At 37.3% G+C, this 20,805-nt stretch overlaps 1 protein-coding gene across 2 annotated transcripts in view; it reads left to right on the top strand.

Annotated features, from left to right (window-relative positions):
• The window catches only part of ARFGEF1 (ARF guanine nucleotide exchange factor 1), a 93,050-nt gene that overhangs the window by 37,350 nt on the left and 34,895 nt on the right, over positions 1–20,805 (top strand). Inside the window, exons 5-14 of one of the 2 annotated variants that reach the window (XM_084510220.1) lie at positions 6,701–6,880; positions 8,822–9,098; positions 9,639–9,752; positions 10,414–10,592; positions 11,686–11,819; positions 14,976–15,210; positions 18,246–18,345; positions 18,466–18,605; positions 18,706–18,814; positions 20,443–20,644. In XM_084510220.1, coding sequence (XP_084366346.1) covers positions 6,701–6,880; positions 8,822–9,098; positions 9,639–9,752; positions 10,414–10,592; positions 11,686–11,819; positions 14,976–15,210; positions 18,246–18,345; positions 18,466–18,605; positions 18,706–18,814; positions 20,443–20,644 — 1,670 coding nt within the window. The remainder of the gene's footprint in view (positions 1–6,700; positions 6,881–8,821; positions 9,099–9,638; positions 9,753–10,413; positions 10,593–11,685; positions 11,820–14,975; positions 15,211–18,245; positions 18,346–18,465; positions 18,606–18,705; positions 18,815–20,442; positions 20,645–20,805) is intronic. The other variant, XM_084510221.1, reaches the window with a different exon arrangement.

Genomic DNA, 20,805 nt, shown 5'->3' with positions numbered 1-20,805 from the left:
GGTGGGTGGGCAGCTTACCTTATCTGCCTGTTTCTGCTCATCTGGTCTCATCTCTAATCCCCTCGTTCTTCATCTGCAGGCTCCACGATGAGCCACACTGGGAAATTGGCCTTCTTCCCCTCCTTCCTCCTGTAGTTCAGCTTGATCTGATGTAATTTTGATGTCAAGCCACGTAAATGCTTTTTCAGCTGTAATGGTGAGGATTGCCAGGAGCAGAAGGAAAGCAAGAACTTAGGCTAGTACTGCCATTGGAAGGTGTTTGTTAAAATTAGGTTCTAGGAAGAGAGGTGGCTTCAAACATTTCTGCCTTCAGGCTTGTTTTGCTGGGGCTGCTATGGTATTTGTGGTTTGTGTCCCTAAACTTCCTTCTGACACCTGCAGAGGTTTCCGTTGAAATTGTGTTTCTGTCTGGCCTTACTGTTCCTGAATAACTACTGCGTGTGACAAAAAACAAGTTGCACAAAAACAATAGGGGAGGGGAAGAAGATGAGATCAACTTTGCTCGTAAGTGTTCTCTTTGGCGTGCTGTATAGCAAGTATTATTAACTAGATACTCTCCCAGTTCAACTCGATCATATTTGGCAAAGAAAAAATACTTGTTTGCTTGATATCTGAAATTTGAGAAATTAAATGTCGCTTGAGTGACTGCTTATTGAGTCCTCCATGTGCTGTAAAAAGGTCAGCCCCAGTAGTCATGCTCTCTATTGACCAGTATCAGTAGAGGAAGAAAAGTTGAATCAAACATTGACCACAAAAACAGCCTATTGAAACTAACTAAAAATAAAAAATGGTTAGTTTACAGAATGGGAAAACTGTAAGCACTGACTAATTCAGAGGAATAAGGAGAATGGTTATAGCTTTGAATGAGTTTTACTGAAATTTGTGTGAAAGCAGATTCCAGAAGACCCTTAGAAAAACTTCTCAGATCAATATCCTGTTGTGTTCCCGTAGTGTGAAATGCTAACAAAATAACTCATTCATCTGCAGTATCCTGGAGTTGTGTGGTTATTATTTCCTATAAAAAGGTCATCGAAAGTTTAATTTTTCCTGCTGAGTTTAAAAGAAGCTGTGGATTATGGCAGGATTTGAGAATCAAAATAATGATGTAGGAGGGTTTGTTTTGGATTCTTTGTATTTTTAGGCATCCATCAGAAGTTCAAGGCTAGGACTGGTTACCTAACCTGCAGATGCTGTCCTGCTGGTTTGTAGTTTCGCTTTTTTTAGAGGATTACACTTGGTTGGACTTCTGTTTTGCAAAACACATATCCATTGGTTCTAGCTAATTTTGAACACCCAGTCTTCCAGTGGTGAAAACCAAACAGAACTTTATGATCTATATATGCTTTATAAAGTATATACTTTACATTATTTATATCCTCTTCCACACAACTCCTACTGGCACATAGTTCTTCTGTTCTTTTGCAGTCTCCACAGTCCTAATCCTTCATGTGTTTCCAGACTGGTAGCTGGTTGCATGCTTGTGAATGGTGGATTTTTTTTTAAGATTAATCTTACGTGGGAAAAAATTAGTTTTAATTAAATACGATGTGTTAACTAAGAATCCATTATTACTGGAATCTGGTGTAGAATCTAGGATACAACTCCAATTTTAAATCACTGTCTTGACTGTGAAAGCGCTCTGGAAGTAAACACTGTTTTTCAATTTTTCACATCTTTACAGTGTCCTTAAGACTTTAAAGTTGGTAAACTAGGTTAGGTAAAACAGGTCTCTAAGGCTATGGTGAATGTGTAACATATATGACTGAATAATTTGGGAATGGTAAAGCAGGACATCATCTTATTTCCTCACAAAGAAAATGTGGTTTGGACAAACATTGCGTTGTGTGATTTTTGGTGTCATTCGTGTTGAAAAATGATTTGTCCTTGAAGGTTTTTCAACGTATTTGCTGCTCTGTGCTTTAAGTACTTGTGTCCCCCTTTTTTCTCCAGAAGTCAGTTCCTAGTAACACATTATAACACATTATTTCTTTATAAATTGATGTTCAGACTTCAAGTAGAGTATTGGATATTAAAAAAAAAAAAAAGATAATGCTGTTTTTTAAAATGTATTTGTTTATAGTTTAAAATAACCCTATAGCCTTTCTCAAAGAAAACTGAATGATGTGGTTCCAGTGGCCAATCCACTACAGCGAAGCATTAGGGCTGTTGTGTTTTATGTTCTGTCTCCGGTGCTTGAGAGTCCCCAGACAACTGAATTATGGTATCTTACCCCAAAAAGGTCTGTGCTGATCAGATGACTGCTATACAGTGTCATAAATCTTCCAAAGATAACACAGTTAGCTGAGAGGACGAAAAGAATGAGCTCAGTTGAAAACTAAGCTTTCTAGCAGTATGTATGTAGGTGTGCCTGCCTCTTGTGTGTTCTTAAATCACTTCTCCTGGTTGTTTCTTTTACCATAACCATTCTGTTCTTGCAGAGTATTCATTGTGAAAGGCATGAAAAGCTTACAGGTGCAGATAGCTGCTGGATGTTTTTTTAACAGAGAATATTAATTTTGTTTACCTTTTAAACTAAGTTAGTTCTGCATCACAAATTACAGTACTTAGAGTTTTAATATACTCGTTCTACATAATCTTAAATTCACTAAATATGCAAATGTGCTCCAGGCTGAAGGAAAAAGCAATGTGGATGTCACAAAAATAAGGTAATTTGTAACTCAGATATCCTGAAGATTTTTCTCCTTTCCCAAACCCACCTGATGGTTGTTCATAAAAATAAACAAGCTTTGTTGCTGTGAGCTAGGTAGAGGCACAAAACAATAGGGTCTCTATCAAGCACAGAACAATAGGTGCCAACAATTGGAAGGAAAGCAGAAGGAAAGGATCTCACAGTCAGGATGATAGCCGGTAGCCTCAGGACAATGAGAGCTTGATTGCTGTTGGTATTTTTGCAGGCTTTGTGACAAAGAAAGTTTTTTATGGAAGGACCTGAAGAATAATAAGGTAGTGCTAACAGTCTGTACAATGATTTCTTCTGTGCCTACAGAAGAGCAAAAGGGAGTAATGCAGTGAAGTATGCATTTTTTTAATCATCTCTCCGTAGTGTACGCTGAAGGTACTTAAATGAAAGCAGGTAAAGCTGTGTGTCCAGAATGGGAATTGGTTGCAAATCTTTACCTTGCTAGAAAAGAGCAACCAAATGCTTCAGCTCTGCAGTCAGCAGAGCCAACCCAGGAGCTTGCTGTTGTCTCTCCCTGCAGAGAGGCGTTTTTCTGTTCAGGTTTTGCTCCCAGCTGTTGCCCTTGCCCTACCTCATCCCTTGTTCTGACATGCATTTAATATCGTAAACCAGTTAAACCCAATTTAAAACACAGTAAACCAAAAAAACCCTGCCAGAAAAGGTAGGGCGATTGGTGTTTTGTTTTAGTTTATTCTTTTTTTAATTGTATTAACATATTGTCATTAAAATGGCACAGGTGGCTTCATGCCTGTTGCAAAGTAAGCAGTAAGGGCATGGCTGGGAGAAAAGCAGACCTTTTGTTGTTGCACTTCTCAAGGACCTACATCACCATGTAGCAATTAGAGTTTTTATATAATCCCTCTGAACTGGGGGCTGTTGATACAGTGATTGTCTTCTACTCATCGGGCTCCTCTGTCTGGCTCCCTGTATTGGATCTAGGAGCTGTTGGCCACGGAGAAAGGTGAGAGAGTAATCTGATGAGAACTGATACAGTGAGAAAGGGAAGGATTGGTATTTTAACAGATGAGCTGACGGGTTTCAGAGGAGCAGTACCACTGCTCCAGATGGTAGCCTGTGGTTTCTCAGGGTTAGTTGTCACGTCAGTTGTGGTAGGGGTGTGCTTATCTGTGACACAGAATGAGGAAACATTATGTAGGGCAGGACATCGAGCTGAACCCTTAATGAAAGATCAAAGCTAAAAATGCCTGTCAGTTTACAATTATGGATGGTAGTCATTAGGGTTCGTTTTTTCAAGTGCCTGAGAAGGAAAGAAAGCCAGAGGAGCGGCCGTCAGGACCATTTGTAGGCATGTTAAGCTCACTAATAGGCATCTGCAAGGAGATTGCCTGCTGGTAAGACTGATTTCTCAGTTGGCATAGAGGATGGAGTTGCTCAGTGAATTTGTGGTAATATGTTGGACTGTCAGGAGGAAAGTGCCTCTACGTGCCTTGCTTCTACACCTCCTTACCATGTGGCATGAAAAGAACCAAGCTCTAGTAGTCGTTACACGCATACTGAAGAAACTTACAAAATTCAGGCTGTTGAGCTAACTAAAACTGTACATAATCCATCTGTAGCCTTGTCAACTTTTTCTACTAGTAAGCATCATCTCCTGTTACACAAAGATGAAAAAACTAAGGCTTCAGTGAACTGCAATGCAAGTTAAAACTGGACTTTCAGCTAGCAAATCGTTCATCACCTGAGTTTAACAAGGATGACAACTACAAGCTGTTTGTGGCTTGTGGCTTTGTGATCGTAGTAGTGCTTCGGAAAAGAGGGGGGGGTGGGGAAAGAGCAGAGCTGTCTGTTTGTGCCTGGGCTCCACTTGTTTAGTTTGTCCTCTCAAGAGTTGCTGATTTTACTTTTTTTTGAACTAGCATAGACAAAGTTCTTCAAGGTTACTCCTCTGACAGAATTATTAATTAACGTTTGAAGGAGCTGTCTGTGTTGACCTCTCAGGACTCCTCATTCGGTGACACACACGACTTTGAAAGCAGAGTGCTAAAATACCTGTAATAGAGAGCATGTAGGTATGTTACATGAACAGAAGAGGCATGCAAGTATAAAGAATGGGATTCAGCGTGTTTAAACTCAGTATCTCAGAATGCAAGCCTCATGAAGCCACCAAAAACTAGAAGGGAGAAGTGGAGCAGTACCAAGTACTTAATGAAAGATAGGGAAAATACAATACATAGAAGTAGGTGTGCTAGGGCAGTATAGAATATGTTTATATGGGGACAGAGGGGATGGGACAGGTGGTGAATATTTTAAATATATGAATAGGTTTTGGCAGAAGATTTTATTTTGGTGGCACTGGATTTTGTTACAGATTTTATATGTCCTCATCCCTAAACTATGCTTTCCAGTAGCAGAAGCAGGGCATTAAATGTTCCGTGGAGATACTGAGTTGTTGCACAGAGGGGGTCAGAATTCAGGATGGTGCTGTGAATTTCAGTTTACCACTTCTTGGTTTTTTAGAAGGTCGGTCAGTGACATAAACTGGATTTTGGGAGGAAAAATAGTAATGAGAGACTTCAGGTCATTTAATGAAACTGTTGTCTACAGTTCGTCCGCCCATGTGATACCTTTATGTAAGTTGGTTGTGTGTTGTTTTTTTGTTTTTATTTCTTTATTAATTTAAAGAAAAGCTTTCTAGTGGCATTTAGGTACTACTAGTTTGTAGGTTGTAGCATGAGATGCTGCTTAATGGTCATTCAGATAAGTGCATTTTCTCCAGCAAGCACAGTCAAGCTTGTGTTTCTCCACTGATGAGAAAACTGTGGCACCACAGGTGGAATAAGAAGGGACCTTCAGCAAACTGGCTATCCAGGAGCAGAAGTCACAGTGGCAGCTTGGTGAGATGGGCTTCTGATTTTTGAAGTGTTTGAGTCAGAGATGGGTGCTCTGTCTCCACTTGTTGGTACCATGTGTGGACAGGGATGCTGATGATCCTGTGAGTGAAATTAGGTATGGTTTGATGAATAAATTACACAGCACTTCAAAGAACTTTTGTGCTTAACTTTGATTAAAGGTTAACTTTGATTAAAGTTAAAAATACCTTTTGTAATGTAGGAGCTTTCTGGTGCTCCCAGTGTTACCTTCCCTAAACATCCCATGTAATTGTTAACTCTGTCAAAGTCTTCAGTGCATAAAACTCATACCTGTTTTCTGGCACCTTCTGGAGTACAGTGATCAGTGTACATGATTGTGCTGTTGCAAACAAATCTCCCCTTCTGCTTTCCCACACACTCTTGTGAGTGTCTTTGCACCTAGGCCTCAGCTTTACCTGTCTCTGTTTCTGCTCTTCAGTCCAGCCTGACTCTACCTCACGTGTGTTCTTTAATTCTTTATTTACTTGATCTTTTAGGATACAAAACATATGCATATTTTTTGTGAAGTAAAAGAAGCAGATACTAGCTCAAGTGGAAAGAAGTGAATTTCTGTGGAGAAAGCAATAAAATATTCTAACATACATCCAGAAAGAACGTTTAGAAAGTGTGATTGTTGCACTCGTAACTGCCTAAGCATATACTTAATCTCTGTTCTTCAGATTTGTATTTATTTGTAAAACAGCTGTTGGACAATTTGGATGGCTTTCTGTGTTTTCACAGGTAGTTTGTCATTCATGTTCTGTGTTTAGAAAATTCTAGGGTGTCTTTTTTTAGCCACCTGATAACTCCATTGGTTACGTACTGCAGTTACATGCTGTGAAACACATTTCCTATATACACTGATTAAAACACTCTGCTTAGCATATGTTAACATAACTGGTATGTATGATGTTCTGATATGGCAAAAAAATTCCTTGAAAAACTTGATTAAATTACAGCTAAAGATATGTAATTATTTATATTTTAAAAGTAATCCAAAACTGATGTTTATTCATTCGCAGACTATTTCATTGACAGAAAAGCTTTGACTGGAAAATACATGTGTTTGTTTATTTAGGCTTTGCAGTCTATTTCTTTGACTTTAAAATGTGTGTGTTTGTTTATTTAGGCATTACTCACTGCAGTAACATCCCAACACATAGAAATCCACGAAGGAACAGTGCTGCAAGCCGTAAGAACATGTTACAATATCTACCTAGCAAGCAAAAATCTCATAAATCAAACCACAGCCAAGGCCACTCTAACGCAAATGCTGAATGTCATATTTGCACGTATGGAAAACCAAGCAGTGAGTATCAGTATTTTTGTATAGAAAATAGTTCTTAAAAGCAAACCAGCTTGAGAAATTTGTCATTGTTATTAAAGCTTCTGGTCTTTCCTAAGTTATGTAACTTCGAAAAAGAATCCGGCATCTTATATTATTCTTTCTGCATTTTGCTCTCTGAAAATAGGTGTGAAATGTGCTGGGGGGGAGGGGTGTTGTATAGGATTTAAAATTCTGAAAGTGGGCCTCTATATTTAATGGATGTAATTGACTTCAGTTTCTATTCTCAGGCTGTCAAGAAGTGCCACGCTACCTGCTTAACACTGAATATAGAATAATTTAGTGTTAGTGAAATACTCAAATGTTGTGATGATAAACACTGAAGAAGTAATTTATAATTAAAACAGATATAACCAAAAAAAAAAAAAAAGCACACCACAGAACCCTTCCCAATCATGTAATCACTTTCAGATACTTCTGCCACTGAAATTGTTGTAGTGAGTGGTCAAAAGGAACACCTCCAGCAAATGTCTTGGGGCTTCCGCTGGTCATAATAAAGATCAATAAGGCAAAGTGATTGTCCTTATTCCTATTAAATTTCAATAACAAAAGTGTATGCTCAGATAGGAAAGCTGCTTGAATTCTCATCTAGTTGTAGAAGTAATTCTGCTGTACTGTTACAAACTCATAAGTTTTCTTTAAGATTATGTAGTGGATCGAAGCTTGTACTTGACTCCCTCTCAGAAGCAACTGCTTATTGGAACACAATGCCATCACACTCAGAGATTTATGATACATTTATAAGAAGTAATGGCAAAAGCCATCCAGTTACACGCGTGCTTTGGGAAATCAATGTAGTTGCTGTCTTTTTAACCAACTCATTAAAGAAAAGGATTATTATTATCCTACACTGGCAGTCTTTGTTTTTGCTGGACTCTAAGTCTAGTCTTTATGCAAGCTGATAATCTCTTTTGCTTGTTCTGGGCAACTTTTTTTAATATGATAGCTACCAAAGGGTGGAAGGAATTACTTAAGCAGTAACTTGAAAGGTAGTATCTACTCAGGGCACCCCAAAAGATGCATCATAGAAAGCTTTAAGCAGAAAAGTAAAGGACTGAGATCACACTAGCCAAAATAACATTGTAAACGCTGGTCTCTGGAGGGATAGAAAGCCAGTCATTAGAGCATCACCTCAGAGGACATCCAGCTTTGGTTTGACTTCAGTAACTGTTGTCTTAGTCTGTTAGACAAATTGCAGATTCTCTTCTCTTTTCAGGGATTCCAGTGTGAGAAATCATTGAATTCAAAATAACTTTTGTCTTTTGCTTTTTATGGTGTTTTTGTTTTGTTTTGTTTTGTTTTGGCATGGCAGTTTCTTTCTAAGGATCTGTCCTCTGAAGTCCTGTGGAAGTGCAGCCCTTTCTTCTCACTTTTATCTCCTGTTTTTTAGTTTATTTTTTCCTGTATGTTCAGTCAGCTTGCTAATTTTTTTTTCCATTAACACCACAGGTTTGCAGGATAGGAGAAAATGAATCTTAAGTTTTCCTATGTGTTTCTCTTACTGAGAGCTTTAAAAAACAAAAATAAGAAATTGTCCTTTACGTTACGCCGTACAAGCCTTGTATACTGTCACGCCTCCTGGTTGAACTTCCTTGTTCGACAGGCAGACAACTCTACATTGTATACTGAATGTACTTTGGTTATCCATTATACATAGTGAAGATACAGTAAGTGTAATGTGCATAGTTGGGAAGCAGCCCTCTTGCAAAGACTTTAGCCTGTGATATTATATTTTTTCATAATAACATAAACGATATATGTGCTTAAACTATTACAGGTTTATGAAAGCAATGTCTAAGCAGAGCCTATAGAGATTCCATGTTTATTAAATAACATGCAATGTGTATATAGCTCATTGTTTTGTTTTGATGATAAAATCTTTGTGTCATTGCAATGTATTTCTAGCTTCAGGAAGCCAAACAGATGGAAAAGGAAAGACACAGACAGCAGCAACACCATCTACAGCAGTCTCCAGTAAGCCATCATGAGCCTGAGTCACCTCAGTTGAGACATATTCCAACACAGACTGATCAGCTGTCTAAAGAACACGAGAGAGAGCTTGACCACAACACAAATGATGTGGACAAGAACCTTCAGGAAGATTTAGAGGCAGAAAATGGATCTGATATTTCTAGTGCTGAAAATGAACAGACGGAAGCCGACCAAGCCACAGCAGCAGAAAGTAATCAGTGTGTATTTCTGTTTCATGGAGGGAGGGAAAAGGTCTGTAAAAAGAAAGGCTGAGGACTGTCTTTTTCACCTCCCAAGCCTAGAGTCAGGCATATAGATATTTTTTAATAATTGAGTATAGTCCTTGTTAATCACTGTTAAGCTTTATCACTGGTATCCTTTAATCTTAGGCTCTTGTACTCTTGAAGCAGATGCCTTTTTGCACGTGTGTGGTGTTATGAAAGTTCTGAAAATAACATCTCAAAGCCAGCAGCTTTTGGTGTTTAATGTATGTGAAAATACAAAATGGATGTATTTGTCTTCTGTTGGCATAGGCTTGCGTATTATTTACCATTTACAAGTTAAACATTGGAATGTTTGTGCTCTACAAATACTGCTTTCAAAACATCCAGAAACTATGTTGTTTTTTTTTAATGTATACTCTTCTATTAGTAGATTTGTAATTGAATTTTAAGTATTAAATGCAAGCAAAATGTGTGCTTAATTTATTAATTTCTCAGTATTTCTTCTTTTTTTTTTTTTTTTTTTTAAGATCTTTCTAAAGCTGATGGAGGAACATATGATGGTGAAAGCAATGAGTGTGAAGAGAAGGCGCAAGAAATTGTGGAAAGTATTGTGCAGGAAATGGTGAACATAGTAGCTGGAGGTACTACATTAATATATGACTGCAGTATGAATCTTGACATTAAAGATTATTTTAACATGAATATTTAACTAAAATACATCATTGTTTATATAATATTTATATGCTAAAGAAAATAGTTTCAGTTGTCTGACCTTAGTTGTGTGTTATTTAGCAGTTAAATGGGCAAGATTTCATGCATTAATTTACACTTCCTATACTGAAGATGAATGTTACGTTAGAAAAAAAATCTAGTTTGTTTTATTTTTATGTTTTATTCCTGCATAATCTCTTCAAAAATGGGCCCATCTCTGTAGTAGCAGAGAAGCATTAAATTTTGAGTTTGTTGAGAATTGTATCTATAATCTGTGACTTTTTCTTTCCTGATACTTGTAGGAAACTTGTTAGAATAGTGAACCTGGCAATTTAAAGTTCTAAGTTGTTTTTGATCATAATTTTCATTATTATTATATATTAATTATATATTATTATATATTTCATTATTATTATCATAAATTTCATTATTATTTTTTATTTATATAAAGCCATATAAATTCTGCCTTCAGCTCCTCCTTATGATACTTTTGCTTCTGGTAGTTTTTGTATTTAAACATTTGATTTAAGCTCTTCTTACCTTGCATTCTTACTTAACCTTTGTTATAATTTTTTTTTTGTTTTTTACTAGATATAGAAGGGACTGCTGAAAGTGCAAGTGGTGATGGCACGATTGTAACATTAGAGGACGGCAGTGACAGTGAAAACATTCAGGCAAATGGAATTCCAGGGACTCCAATTTCTGTTGCTTATACACCATCTTTACCAGATGACAGATTATCTGTCTCTTCCAATGATACTCAGGTACAGGCAGGTATAAATTAGGAAATACTGCAAAGGAGTAGAATATTTGAAGTATTGCCCAACACTTGTGCAGAGAATGTTTGATGTAAGTCTGTAAAATAAGTTACTCAGATGAGTTCATGTATTGTGGTATTCTAAACATAATTTTATTTCAGTGCAGTATATACATTTATCTTTTGTAAATAAATATTTGTATGTGATTACTTTTTTTATCGTGACTACCATATTTTTAGCTGCAGTATTAGAAGTGTTTCAAGATTAAGGAACTGTTAGGTTTTTCAAAATGCTCCTAAGAAGCAATAAAACTAGCATTCAAATACACATTTAGTAAAGAGTGTAACCTGTTATAGACATACTTGGATCATTTTCACATGCTTTTTTCACATGATAAATATAAATTGAAAGTCCATAGCATGCTGTACTGCTATGATTCTGGATAAAAAGCTTTGTCTTCTTCCATTAAGAAGAGAGATATGAGAACACACTACTACTGTGGTATCAGATAACAGCATATGCATAGTATCAACTGACGGAGGGTCTCTGTTATCAAAGTACTGAATAATTATGTTTGGGGATAATAGATTGCAAGCTTGAAAACCAACAGTCACACATGCCATATAAGTGGAAGATTAACACTAAGCATTTTGCTGATGTAAGGAAAACAATACCAAATGGCATGAACTTAGAGCAATGCATCATACAATAGAAGTATTGCCAGATGTATGTTGACACAGATATGTAACTGCTTGCATTCTATGTGAATGTCAGTCGTTTTTCTTAAACTAGTTATCTAGTAAAAATGACTGAAGGCAGTTCCCTTGCAAGTTGTCTTTTTTAAACTTGACCCACATCGCTTCATGACATTACAGCTTAATATAATTCTGGATTTTATCAAGATAGCAAATTTTATTAGGGAATTTATTCATTTTAACTGGACTGCAGAATTCTTTTTTGTTTTAATTTAGTCTTGAGACCATAAATCTATAGTGAACTGGTTATATTTGTATAATATCTTAACTTCTTGTTGCTAGGAGGTGGGGATTTCCCTACACACCCTGCTAATGCAAAATGGAATACTGAAATATGTTAACTTCTTTAGGAATCTGGAAATTCTTCAGGACCTACACCTGGTGCTAAGTTTTCCCACATTTTACAAAAGGATGCCTTCCTTGTATTCAGGTCACTGTGTAAACTCTCCATGAAGCCCCTGTCAGATGGACCGCCAGATCCAAAGTGAGTAGAATTAAGAATTCTCATAATAAATCTTTTTTAAATTTGAAAATAAAAATAAATTATTTTAAACGTTTTTGAGGCTCCACAGTTATTGAAAGAATAATAGTATGGTTAAAGAAACTTCAAAAAGGTACTTTCTATGTTCTAATACTTTTTTTGTATGTGAAATGAAAGCATCTGTTCTCTAGAAGTTTCTTAATAATGCCTTCACTGCCTGTAAGTACATCATGTTCTTCCTGGTTCCTCTGTATAATGATTTTCAGCAGGGTCTGTAAAGAAGGTCTTAAGTTGGTTTAGGTCTCAGCTATTGTTACTCTGCTTTTAGGTAATAGTCAGTTACACCCCACATGTTCTTTTCTCTTACATGTTTGCTGCTAAACAACAAAAATAAGATATTGTCCTCTATGGTTGGGTGCCAGTATTATCATGTCTGGTGGCAATGAACTTTGCTTTTCTGATCTCTTATGGAATCCGTATGCCTCTTTTGTTCTGCATGTTAGAAAAACTTACTAGTAACTTTCAAGAAGATTCGTTTTTTGTTCCAAAGATACTGAGACTGTAAAACGAGCAGTGATGAAAGGCCCAAAATCCTTTAAAATAAAGTCATGCTTACTGTTCCAGGGTCTAACTTATAAATTAGGTAACTTTAAGATGGCTTAGTTTAATCACCAATATCAATGTGGTAGGTTTAATAAACTGAAAATTATAATATAGTAGAAAGGGGTTTGAAGGGTTAGTCCGGAACCTTTTTCAAACTATTATCTGCCAATGCACTGTGGAAAGTCAGGATGTTCAGGAGCGAAGGTTGAAACAATGAGGTTTTTCCTCACCATTATTTGAGAATTTGTCTTCCAGGAAGTGCCATGAAAATCCTGTGGGTTTAGTCAGTTCTCTGACACTGAGAATGTCCATTTATAAAAGGCTTTAATGGATTAGCTCACCCTGGAAGGGCAGCAATAGCTAATAAGGTGCTTAGAGCATCTCATCTGAATCAATGGAGTCCTTGATGTTCATAGTAGACCTGATTAAGCTCTCCATCTAGAACAAATGAGAGGAAATGATGTTTAGGACAACAGGAATTATCTGCAGAGACATTCAAAGATGTCCTGTGTTTGGAGAAGCATCTAGAATTTTTCTGTGCTTCTGAGGCATTGATGGCTTTATTGAACTATTAGAAACATGCTGTAATTGGAAAAGGAGGCATAGGATACCTACAGAGCTTAAATAAATAAATCTGTCTGCCTCTCGACAGTGAAATTAGCCATGAAGTGTTTAATGAAACTACTTTAAAATTTTAGCTAACTGGATGTAGAGCTTTAGCGTAGTCACAAGGCTGAGAGCTGAGATCAAGACTGCACTCCTTGGGAACTTGCTGATGTTTTTGTCTTCTTTTTCCCTACAATAAAATAAGATGTGGGAGAAATATCCTGAAGCTTTGTGCATTAGATTTCAGTCCTTAAGCTTGTTTTAAGTTAAGTAGGCTTATGCATCCCTACAGAACTGATAAGGCCAACAAATTTAGACTTGGGTTATGAGGATGCTCACTGGAAATGGTCAATATTTAATATTTTATTTACATTTTAAATTCTCTTTATACTTAAATTCTTAAATGAATAGCAAAGTAAGACAAGGTCATGTGCTGTCTGTACTATTAATGCAGTGTCACACAAAAATAAAGCCTTTTTGCATCGAAGAGTGTTATATTAGGCCACATGTAGTTGCGCAGTCCCTGAAGAAAGGCATTTTCATGAAGAACTCATACTGAGAGCTGTTTCGGGGCTTTTATGTTGACTCTGGGGTCATTAGGAGAAACAAGAGGAGCAAATTCCTCACTCACTTCGTCTACTCTAAAGTGTCTTCAGACAAGAAGTTTAAGTTCGGGATTGTATTTAAGGAGTTTGAAGTGGTGGCAAAGTGATTGTTTTTCCAGCCTGCTTTGTTTGCCAGCATGCAGGACCCATCAAGTTTATTCATAAGATGTTTGTTATGAATTTGAGCTTTTATTTTAGCCAGTCTATTTTAATTAAGCTGGTATTTTTGCAGAATAGAGCAAATAACAAAGTATTATGTGTGTGACATGTGGCGAGAAGAGATCTGTACCATATCTGGGCTGTACTATTTGAAAAATGTCCTTTCATTGTTCCTCACGTTTCATAACTGTCCTCTGTCAGTGGGTGGTTGTTCAACAAAAGCTGGGCAGTCTTGTTGGGAAAACCATTTCTGTCTGTACTTTTTTTTGAGATGATCAGAAGTGGGAAGGAGCTTTGGGAGTCTGAGGAAAGAAAGCTTTTCTCCCAGAACGCTATTTAAATTGCATTATGTTTTCATAGATACAGATTTCCATCCTCTACACGTTTTTGTTGTTTTTACCATAAATAGTAGCTCTGTTCTGACACGAAATCTAGCTTTTTTTCAGTCTGCAATGAAGCATGGTGTTACCGTGGAGCTCTTGACTACACTACAGTTGCCTGATTTTGCTAATGCCACACTTAAAATAGGCACGTAATGCATCCTAGCTGCTCTTGGAGTGGGATGGGGCCAATGACTGATACATAATGTAAAATACCACAGTTAGAGGAAAGAGATGTCAGTGCTGGGAGGAAGTAGGTCAGGCAGTTACAGCTGTTGTCTTTGTTGTCCTTCAGCTCTCTTCCCATGCTGGTGAAAATAGAGAAGGAGAATGAATTTCTAAAGTCACTTCTCACCTTTCAGTACTCAGGATTCTGTAGATAGGATGGATGTTATATACTTCCAAACTTGGAAGTATATAAGTATGGATCTTCCAAACTATTAAAAGGGAGGGAAAAAAAGTACTCCATTCATCCTTTGACTAAGAAAGGACAGCATTGCTTGCTCTTGCCACTGTTAAGAGGTGTGCTGTGTTATAGAAGAGAGGATTGGTAGTAGTGGTAGGAAACAGTAACTGGTAAAGGTTATTCTTGCCCACCCTCTTGGCTGAAGGGTGACTAGTCTAACAGAAAAAATCATCTTTTCATGACTCTTTCTATACCATATTTTTTTCAAATTTGTGATTATTGCATGAGTGTTCCACATAAAAAGTCACTGTGGAGTATTGATTTCTCAAAAGAATGTTTGTTTGTTTGTTTGTTTTATGACTTACCTTGGGCTGACACATGCTGTATTGTTTCATTCCAGATCTCATGAACTGCGATCAAAGATTCTTTCATTGCAGTTGCTTCTGTCCATTCTGCAAAATGCAGGACCTGTCTTCAGGACAAATGAGATGTTCATTAATGCTATTAAGCAGTATCTTTGTGTTGCACTGTCAAAAAATGGAGTCTCATCAGTTCCAGAAGTTTTTGAACTTTCACTTTCCATATTTCTTACCCTCCTCTCAAACTTCAAGACTCATCTAAAGATGCAGATCGAGGTATGTTACATGACTTTCTAATTTTAAAGGGGAGGGAGGGGTGTTAAGTCTATATTGATATGTCTTGCTCAGAGAAATTTGTTTTTCTTCCTGAATCTCAGCTTTTGCATAAGGTTTGCCAGATCTACCCATGCACAGAAGCTCTTTCTCATCCAGTGGTAACGGGTGAAATGCCCTTGAAACCCCGTTTGAGTAAACCAGCAGCATTTCCCTTGATATACTTACAGATTAAATAAGATTTGCTCTGTAACATCAGAAGTGACACTTGAGGCAGTGACAAGTTCATTGGTGAAGTGGAAAGTGATAGGAAACTTTCGTAGGGAGGGTTGTTCAAAGGAAATAAAATCCATCATATTTTAACTTAAACATAAAATGAAGTCTCTAAAACGAAGTAGGCTATTTCATCACTTAATAGTAGACATTTACATAAATTAATAATTTTTACTGTACAAAATGTGCTTTGATTTACAGATTGCCTCATAAGTGTGGAAGTGAAGTGTGAAATGATGTTGGGAATGTCAATAATGTTTTTGTTACAGGACCTTGATTTCAGGGATTTCTTCTTCTGTGGATGTCAGTGTATGAGTTGGTGTCATGGTAGCTTCAGAGGAAGAACCTAATTTTCATAAGTTTGATGGTACTTATCTATTACAAAGTACAGGGGACAGCAGTTCCAAGAAACTTATTCTTTTTCCTGGTTGTGAATAAAGAATTCCTCTTCTTTCAGCTGCTGATCCTAAAGGTTATTCGGAAGATGTGGGTAGACAAGTAGATATCTTCACATTCAGTTTTTGTCTTGGAGCTGTAAGGAGAGCCATATGCTCTGATTTACAATATGCAAAATCTATATATTTTGGGATTGAGGCAGTATTCTTCATCTGTTTAAGAAATTCTTGGCATATTTTAAAATGTAATTTCAGATTCTGTTGCAAGTGACCCTCACGTGGTCTTTTGACATAAGTTTTCAGCTAATGCTGTCCTCTGACAGTTAAAATAGCGGGTCTTACCTGAATTATTTTGTAACTGTATTTCTTAAATGGGCCACTGGTTATATTTGCAGTAATGTATGGGCTAACTCTGACACACTTTTCCTTCCCCCCACTTTTATGCTTAAAGGTTTTCATGCAAATCCAGTCATAGGTATCATATCAATGAATTTCAGGTGTCACTTGACTGTGCTTACCATTTTTCAGCAACAGTAAATAAGCTATCACTTCTCTATTTTCAGTTGACCAAACTAAATAATGAGCTCTTTTCTGGTTTAATTTCATGATATGCTAGAAATAAAGTGTCGACTCAACATTATTTGCAATAAGTGCTACATACTATTTTTAAATAGTTAAATATACGTAATTAGTACTGCTTGGAGAAATTGTTCATCCCAAGATACTCTTGTCCAAAGATGATACCAAAAGCAAGAAGTCTTGTATAAGAAGCATAGGGATTTAAAGTGTCACCATAGTATGCAGCCCATGCAGTTAATTGTAGCTTAAAGATTTGGGCTTAGTTTTTATACTTGAAATGTTTCTCTGCTTCATCAGTGTTTTTTTTTTTAAACTCTCTGAAAGAAAAATAGTCTTCCTGATTCTACAGTGTATATAGCATTACTGTCTTAAAAACAAATAAATAAAAATGTAACTAAGGATTGCCTTTAGCATGATCTTTATTAAAATTTTGTCTTCCTCTGTTGAATTTACAAAGTTGTGGCTAAAATCAGTACTCTGAGTGTTTTTAAGCTCTTGAAATTATATTCCACTTAAATTAGTCTTTGGTATGTTATGTGTTGAACTCCTTGTGTTTTGTAGGGATCCTTACTAAAAAAGTAACTGGGATTGCAGTGTATTCATGCTTTTCCTCCAAGGAGGCCAACAAAATGTAAATTTTGCTAGTGAATTTTGCTTGGGGCGATATCTGTACCATCAAGGATGTTTGAAAATCAATGCTGCCAGTTTTCCCCAAACATGTGACAAGGCAAAATTAGCCTTGTACTTATCTCTACCTATCCAATAGCATGAAATCTCTGTATAAAACACATACACATACACAAAACTGTCATATGAGGGAATATCTAATATTAAAAGCAGGGGTAGTTATGTATTTGGATGTTTGCGTGCTGCTCTCAGAGAACAGGAGCTTGAAGGCCTGGGGCTGTTGGCACCATTCTGGAAGAAACCCGCTGATAGATTTGGTAGCCACAACTGGCTGCGGAGAGGTGAGCGCTCAGGGGTGCAGAGCAGTGATGTAACGCTGCGTGGGATGGTGATGCAACACCATCGAGCAGTTCACATTTTGGGTTCATATGCTCTCACAGCTGTTGCCGCCGCTTAGGGAAGAAGCAAGAGAAAAAAGCCTGCTGTAGCTGCTAAGCATGCTCAGCTGAAATATGCAGGGTATAATACTAGTGTATCTCATGAGGGATACACTCAATTAAGGGAGGGTAAAATAGTCACTGTTCTGAATAAAAGCATCTGCACTGAAGCAATTTCAGAGAAAACTACTGTCAGTTTTGGAAGATGGTCATCCTATTAATGGATGTGCTGCGTTTTTTATGCTGTGCCTGACCAGTCCTCATCTTAGAACAGTGTGATACTATAGAGTGCTTATTCTGTGTCAAGATGTTTCCCATTCTAATGATACTGATACTTTAAATTGGCATGATTTGCTGTTTATTACATCTGTGCCATATCATCATCTTGTAGGGAAGGTCTTTTGTGGTAAGGTAATAATCTCTTCTTTCCAAACCTCAAATGATACTGAACTCTGAGAGCAGCGTAGAATTCTTGTTAGACTAAATTGACATTAATGATTTCACAGCACTGGTATGTAAGTAGCGAAGTCCTAATTTCAGCATGTCAGACATAAGTTGTTTTTCCACCTTTCAGTTTTTACCCCTCTCTCCTGTCCTTCTAGAATGCTTCTTCCATATTATCTGTATGCTTTCACAACTACATGCATCAGAATGTTAGCTGTCAAATTTCATTACGATGTTTGTAATAGATTTTATTTTTTTTCCCTCTTCCTGAAATATTTCATAGGTATTCTTCAAAGAAATTTTCCTGTATATCTTGGAAACCTCTACTAGCTCATTTGATCATAAATGGATGGTTATACAAACTCTGACACGGATATGTGCAGGTACTAAGGACTGCTTGGCTCTGGTTTTTACATTTTTATGCTGAAGAACAAAATTGTACTTGCCTTTCAACGAGCTACGTAGTTTTTGTTCCAAGGTTGACAATGTCACTTTTTTTGTAGATGCCCAGAGTGTAGTGGACATCTACGTGAACTATGATTGTGATTTGAATGCTGCAAACATATTTGAAAGGCTGGTTAATGACCTGTCGAAGATTGCTCAAGGAAGGGGTAGCCAAGAGCTTGGCATGTCCAATGTTCAGGTAAAAGAAATTCTGCCAAACTTTATGAAATTGCATGTTCCTTGGAATGGTAAATTAGGGCTAAACTCTTCTAATGTATTTCTTTTGAAATCTATTCTAGGAATTAAGCTTGAGAAAGAAAGGATTGGAATGCTTAGTATCGATCCTGAAGTGCATGGTGGAATGGAGTAAGGATCAGTACGTAAATCCCAATTCTCAGACAACACTTGGTAAGACATGAGATGCCCTTCTTATGGTTTTAGTAATGAGATGTTGCAGGAACTTAGTGCATTTCTCCAGTATTTTGATATTTTTAGTTTCTAGATTGGTAAAACCCCTTGGGGGGGAGGGGGAGAGGGGAGGCACAATATTTGTATATTTTTGGGGTAGTATACAGTACACATTTTTTGGTTGTTGTCATTTGAACAAGTTGTTTTTCTTAATTGTCTGAATCCCTGGAATGCTACTGCATTGAAAATGACTAAATGCTGTTATTTCACACATTTCTAACTTTAAAGGGACTATAAAATGTACTTTGAAGCACTTCTAATTTCTTATTGATTAAATTACTACTAAAGCAACCCGGATGGGGAGTGGAAATTCTATAGCTATGCATTAATAGATAAAAAAAAATCAATGTTGCAAGCAGTGAAGTAACTAAATCGTTACTTGCTTTAATCTTGTTTCTGTCTGACCTCAGATTAAAAGTCTTAAAGTTATACCAGAATTTTCAGATTAAGGGTTTAAAGTTGGTACCTGAATTACCAATTTAAAATGGAAGTTGAAATTTAGACATGGTTAGCACTGCTATCATTGAACTGAATGAGGGCCCCAGATACTTGGCTGATGTGATTATAAACACTTTTAGGTTCTCAGTTTCAGAACCTTCTCGTGTGGTTTGCTTCATGTCAAAAGTAACAGAGGCCTTGACAATAAAAAGATCTGTAACTAGATTTCTTAAGTTCTGATTTTTTCCCAAGCGCTTACAAACTATAGCTGCAATTTATGGCTGTCGTGGTTTAACCCGACCGGCAGCTAAACACCACGCAGCCGTTCGCTCACCCTCCCCCCTCCCTCTCTGGGACGGGGGAGAGAAATGGAAAGTGAAGCCCGTGAGTTGAGATAAAGACAGTTTAATAAGACAGGAAAAAAAAAATAACAAAATAATAATAACAATAATAATAATGCTGATACAATGGTGATAATACGAAAGTAATAATAGTATGTACAAACAAGTGATGCACAATGCAATTGCTCACCACCCGCTGACCGATGCCCAGCCTAACCCCGAGCAGTCCGGCCCCCTCCCCCCGGCTAGCCACCCCTATATATTGTTTAGCATGACGTCAGATGGTATGGAATACCCCTTTGGCTAGTTTGGGTCACCTGTCCTGGGTCTGTCCCCTCCCAGCTCTTACTGCACCCCCCAGCCTGCCCGTTGGCAGGACAGAGCAAAGGCTGAGATGTCCTTGGCTTAGTATAAGCACTGCTCTGCAACAATTAAAGCATCGGGGTGTTATCAGCACTCTTCTCATTCTAAGCCAAAACACAGCATTCCACCAGCTACTAGGAAGAAAATTAATTCTGTGCTAACTGAAACCAGGACAATGGCTTACATTTCAGATACATGATGTACTGAAAGAATCCTCCTTGATATATTGTAGTGATTTTTTGGTTGTTTCCCCAACCAAAACAAAACCAGAATATTTATATAAAAGATGAACAGGTCATTGAAGATAACTAGTAACTTTCAGAAGCCTTTGGAGAGCATTTCAAAAATAATTGAAGAGTAACCTGTGATCTTAATTTCTTTTCTCTGTATGTATTTTGTATCTATGTAATCCTTTCCAATTTATAGGCCAGGAAAAACCCACAGAACAAGACAGCAATGAAACCAAACACCCTGAGACAATTAACAGATATGGAAGCTTAAATTCCTTGGATTCTACTACTTCATCAGGAATTGGCAGTTACAGCACACAGATGTCTGGCACTGACAACCCAGAGCAGTTTGAGGTCCTAAAGCAACAAAAGGAAATAATTGAACAAGGAATTGACTTGTGAGTGCCCTTTTATCACCCATGGGAGGGTGGATTCTTTTGGAGCTATGAAGATTCCTGGGTTTTTCTTCCTTCTCCTCATAGATACTCATCTTGTGTTAGGAAAAAAACTCTGGATGTAACAGCACTTCCTCTGGTGAAAGAGTGCTGAATGGTGTCCC

This window comes from Aythya ferina (assembly GCF_964211825.1).
Source record: "Aythya ferina genome assembly, chromosome: 2".
In the NCBI taxonomy this organism is placed as follows: Eukaryota; Metazoa; Chordata; class Aves; order Anseriformes; family Anatidae; genus Aythya; species Aythya ferina.
This window is presented reverse-complemented; position numbering and strand designations above follow the sequence as displayed.